Source organism: Octopus bimaculoides, chromosome 15 (assembly GCF_001194135.2).
Source record: "Octopus bimaculoides isolate UCB-OBI-ISO-001 chromosome 15, ASM119413v2, whole genome shotgun sequence".
In the NCBI taxonomy this organism is placed as follows: domain Eukaryota; kingdom Metazoa; phylum Mollusca; class Cephalopoda; order Octopoda; family Octopodidae; genus Octopus; species Octopus bimaculoides.
In genome coordinates this window covers 15,061,656-15,067,393 of record NC_068995.1, presented here as the reverse complement: position 1 = coordinate 15,067,393, position 5,738 = coordinate 15,061,656, and the positions used below count along the sequence as shown (strand labels likewise).

The window sequence follows — 5,738 nt, the reverse complement described above, 5'->3', positions numbered from 1 at the left end:
GTGCCTTTGGTATGTGCTGTGGTTTGCTGTGATGCTCTTATGGTTACTGTATTGAAAGTGTTTGCGTAGGATGTGTGCAGTGCCCAGTAGTGCAATTTTCTGTATGTTATATATATTTGTAAGTCCTGGTGTTTTTGTTATGTATTTGTCAGAATATTTTTTTATTATACCTAAGGCACCTACTATGATAGGAATTGTTTCTGTTTTTAGATTCCACATTTGAGTTACCTCTATTTCCAGGTCTTTGTATTTTGAAAGTTTTTCCATTTCTTTTAGAGAAACGTTGTCATCTGCTGGTATTGATACATCAATTAGAAAGCATTTTTTTTCCTTCATGTTCTTTGACAACTATATCTGGTCTATTGGCCTTAATTTATCTATCTGTATTGTTATTATTATTATTATTATTATTATTATTATTATTATTACCACCAGTCCTCAGTCAAATCGTCCAACCCATGCTAGCATGGAAAGCGGACGTTAAACGATGATGATGATGATGATGATTATGTGGGTCATGGATTGGCTGAATGGTTAAAGTGTTGGATAAGAAGTTTTGTGGGGTTTTTTCTACATCTTTGATCTGATTTCAGTTCCTGTTGAGATTTAACTTTACCTTTCATCCTTTCAAGGGTTAATAAAATATAATACCAGTTATATACTGCAGTTCTACATAATCATCACTAATTTAAGACCTGATGCTTGCTAGAAACTATTACTGCTACTACTACTGCTGCAGCTGCTACTAATACTACTATTTTCTGCTTTTGTCATGCGGATTATCATGATGATCATCATTATTATTGATATAGGAATACCTGTTCAAGTGTGCCAATAATCCAAAGATATCCAAATTCTTCAACATACGAATCCTCTGCAGAACTCTAGCAGGAAATAACATCTATATTTTGACTATAACAAATCCAATATCAGATACAGCTCAGATGCAGGTGAGTTTATCCTGTAACAATACATACATACATGTGAGTGTGTGTGTAGCAATCTTTATATCCAGGTTAATGTGGGTGTCCTGTTAGAATGCTGAATGCTATGGTAGTGGCACTGAGAGGTCCTCTCATATGGACACATGGTGCATTAAAGCATAGACATATATTGCCGCAGATGAGAATTGCCTGTTATAGGCACTGGAACTGCCGGGTCACGTTATTTCAGTCTATTGGACTTCTTCAGTGCGAGGCATCTGGTGACTGCATACCAGCCCATAGCAGATGATTCTCATCTGCTACAAGTCTGTGTTTTTATGCACCAAGCAACAATATGAAAGGATCACACAAGGCGTAATACTACAATGTTTAGCATTCAAACAAGACATCCACATTAAGTTCATGTTAAGATTGCCTTTTGCTACTTTTACTAATTCTATCACAAATAATTATTTTTTAACGAGCCTACTTGTTATTTATGACATCAGTGACAAACAGTTCTTCTTACGCCCTTTCAAAGCCTAGCCAGGCTCGTGGGCCCGGTTTCCCGGTTTCTATGGCGTGTGCCCCCCCCCCCAGCTGGACAGGACACCAGTCCATCGCAGCGTTACTCAAGAAACAGGAAGAAAGAGTGAGAGAAAGTTGGGGCAAAAGAGTACAACAGGGGGTCGTCACCACCCCCTGCCGGAGCCTCGTGGAGCTTAGGTGTTTTCGCTCAATAAACACTCACAATGCCTGATCTGGGAATCGAAACCATGATCACCCGACTGCGAGTCCACTGCCCTAACCACTGGGCCATTGCACCTCCACAGTGACAAACAGTACTAAATAGCAACTCACTAGCTTCTTTTTCTGAGACAATATTAATTAATAACATCATTAGCATGCTGCGGAGAATGCTTAGCAGCATTTCATCCATTTTTATGTTCTGTGTTCAAATGCCTCTGGAGTTGACTTTGCCTTTCATTCTTTCAGGGTCAATAAAATAAGTACCAGTCAAACACTAGGGGTCGATGTAAACTGACTTACCCCTTCCTCTGAAATTGTTGGTCCTGTGGCAAAATTTGAAACCAATATTGATTAATAACACATGACAAAGCATCGTTAGCATGCCAGGCAAAATACTTAGCAGCACTTCAGCTGCCTTTGTGATCTAAGTTCAAATTCTACCGAGGTTGACTTTACCTTTCGTTCTTTCAAGGTTAATAAAATGAAGTACCAGCTGAGTACCGGGGCCGATGTACTCGACTAGCCACCTCCCCCAAAATTTCAGGGCTTGTGTCTGTAGCAGGAAGGATTAATTAATTAACCACACAGAAATTTGCATTTGTTTAACTGCCAGGCATTAGATTTTATTTGTTTTTTTTTTCATGTACTGAATTTTTGTCAACCATTTCAGTTTGTCCATGTTGTTTTCTCTTCTCTTTTAGACCAAGAAAGCTGTGTTTGTAACATGCCGTGTCCACCCTGGAGAAAGCAATGCCAGTTGGGTAATGAAAGGATTTCTAGATGTTTTGATAGCGGATTCAGAGTATTCCAAAGTAAAATATATTTTTTAATTTTTACGAAATATCTTTATCATCATCATCATCATCATCATCATCATCATCATCATCATCGTCATCAACATTGTCGTCATTTAACATCCATCTTACATGCTGGCATGGGTTGGACAGCTTGACAGGAGCTGGCAATGCCTGAGGACTGCACCAGGTTCCGCTGTCTACTTTGCCATGGTCCCTATGGCTGGATGTCCTTCCTAACCCTAACCACTTTACAGAGTGGACTGAGTATTTTTTACATGGCAATAGCACCAGCAAGGTCTGTTTCATTTCATTTTGTTAAAGTTTGAATATATTTTTCTCTGTTTTCTACCATATCATCATCATCATCATCATCATCACCATTGTCATTTAATATCCATTTTCCATGCTGGCATGGGTTGGACAGTTTGACAGGAGCTGGTAAGTCAGAAAACTGCAACAATCCCTGTCATCTGCTCTGGCATGGTTTCTATGGCTGGATGCCCTTTCTAGTGCCAACCACTTTACAGCATGGACTTGTTGCTTATTGTGTGGCACCAGCAACAGAGAGGTCACCAAATAACTTACAAGACAATACCCCTGGACTGAGGGAAGGAGCAGTATTGAGGAAGGTGACTTTGTACCAGACTGAAAGGGTATGAGTTGAGGGGGCAGAAATTGACATCTTGCAGTCAAAACAATATTTAACTACTTCAGTAGGAGAGAGAGAGAGAAAGATGGGGAAGATGTGTCCGGGAGATTCACTCCGGTCACAGGGAGGTATACATAAGTGAAGTGAGACCAAGGATTGGATAGGGTGAGTGGGTGGGTAAGTTTACAAGCTTACAAAGGAGAATGGGAGGTATAGGTATATGTTTATGCATGTGTGTGTGGATATATATATCATTTTCATCATCATTTAACATATTTTCAATGCTACCATGGGTTAAACAATTTCACTGGTTCTTGTAAGCCAAAGAGCTGTACCAGGCTCCAGTCTGATTTGGCTTGGTTTCTACAGCTAGATGCCCTTCCTAATGTTAACCACTCCAAGAGTGTAGTGGGTGCCTTTTACATGTCACTGCATGGGTGTCATTTTTGTGTCACCGGCACTGGCCACAACTGTGATTTCACTTTGCTTGGCATGTCTTCTTAATCACAGCAAAATCACATATATGTATATAGGTGTGTTATATATATATATGTAGATGTCCATCATCATCATCATCATTGTCATTTAACGTCTGCTTTCCATGTTGGCATGGGCTGGTAAGTCAGAAGGTTGCACCAGGCTCCAATCTGATCTGGCAGAGTTTCTACGACTGGATGCCCTTCCTAATGCCAATGACTCCGAGAGTGTAGTGGGTGCTTTTTACATGCCACTGGCACGAGGGCCAGTCAGGTGGTACTGGCATTGACCACGCTTGAATGGTGCTTTTTATATGCCACCGGCTCGGGAGCCAGTCAGGCGGCACTTGCAACGACCACGTTCAAATGGTGCTTTTTATGTGCCACTGGCACAGGACCAGTCAGCCGGTACTGGCATCGACTATGCTCAAATGGTGTTTTTTAAATGCCACTGGCATGGGTGCCAATCAGGTGGTACTGGCATCAGCTACGACAAAGACTACTCTTGACTCAACAGGTCTTTGCAAGCACAGTTTATTGCCCAATGATTGAAGGGTACTCTTAAATGGGCCAGTTATTCTGCACTGGCCTAGGCCACAGTTACAGTCTCACTTGGCTTGCCAGATCTTCTCAAGCACAGCATATCTCCAAGTGTACGAGTGGTTCAGCTGTTTCCAAGATGGCTAAAAGAATGTTGATATTGATGAACGTTCTAGGAGACCTACAACCAGCAAAACAGAAAAACATCGCAGATATGTGTGCAGCTATGAGGGGAAATCGTCGAATCACCATCTGTGAGATATCAGAGGGTGTGCAGATTAGTTAAGGTTCAGTTCAGTCCATTATCACAGAAGATTTGGGCATGAGACGCATGTATGCCTAGTTTGTGCCACAACTACTTTCAGCTGACCAAAAAGACACCCAGGTTTCAGTTGCACAAGATCTCCTTTATTGTGTCAAGAACAATGAGAACTTTTTGGAAACTTTGTGTAAGCCTCTGAGCAGGTATCTCCAAGCTTTTGGCAAAATTTGATGCAGATTCTCCTGTCAACTTTCTCTGTCATGGCCAATGTGATGATCACACGCTATACACCTTGCTTCTGAGCACTGCTGTAAACAACAGAAGTGAGCTAGAATGTTAAAACTTAGTGCGCGTGCACAGCAGAGTTTAAGGTCAATCTGTGCCAAACAGCTTCACTGCATGCTTTAGCTTTATTACTATGTCAACTGTCCGGATATTTATTGATCAGACCATAGATATATATATATATCATCATCATCATCATCATCATCGTTTAACGTCCGCTTTCCATGCTAGCATGGGTTGGACGATTTGACTGAGGACTGGTGAAACCGGATGGCAACACCAGGCTCCAGTCTGATTTGGCAGAGTTTCTACAGCTGGATGCCCTTCCTAACGCCAACCACTTTAATAAGTTTGATTCAGCTCCATGCAGCTTAAAGTTTCATAAAACGAACTTCTGTCATTAGTCTTGTAAAAACCAAATGAGACCAGTCCAAGAAGACATCTGGATGCTGGACTGCTATTGGTCAATGCAAGTCACATGGTGTTATTGATTTGGTAGCAACATCAATTCAAATCTGTATTATTCCAATATGTATTCACTGTATACATACATACATATTTACTTATATACACACAAACACACACACACACACGCATATATATGTATGTATGAATTGAAGCATTCGTATATCTTTCATTGTAGCTGCTGAGAGAAATGTTTGTCTTTAAAGTCATACCCATGCTGAATCCTGATGGTGTCATTGTTGGAAACTACCGTTGTTCCTTGTCAGGTCGTGATCTAAATAGAAATTACAAGCCTACATTGGAAGGCCAATTTCCTACGATTGGGAATATCATCAGTATGGTGAAAAAGTAAAATTGTATTTCTGTTTTATATACCTCGCTAACCCTTTAGCATTCAGATTACTCTGCCAAATGTAATGCTTATTTATTAACATTGTTTTGAATTAATCATGCATTTTCTTGTAGCCTTGAGATTTTGATTATGTGACTGTATTTTTTTAGACTATCATTGGAGGTTAGGCACACACACACACACACACTCTCTCTCTCTCTCTCTCTCTCTCTCTCTCTCTCTCTCTCTCTCTCTCTCTC

The 5,738-nt window shown here is 40.6% G+C and overlaps 1 protein-coding gene across 1 annotated transcript in view; it reads left to right on the top strand.

The window, feature by feature from the left end:
- LOC106876859 (cytosolic carboxypeptidase 2) overlaps positions 1-5,738 on the top strand; it is a 54,753-nt gene that overhangs the window by 30,385 nt on the left and 18,630 nt on the right. Inside the window, exons 14-16 of the mRNA XM_052973453.1 lie at positions 813-950; positions 2,375-2,485; positions 5,326-5,496. Of these exons, the coding sequence (XP_052829413.1) occupies positions 813-950; positions 2,375-2,485; positions 5,326-5,496 (420 nt within the window). The remainder of the gene's footprint in view (positions 1-812; positions 951-2,374; positions 2,486-5,325; positions 5,497-5,738) is intronic.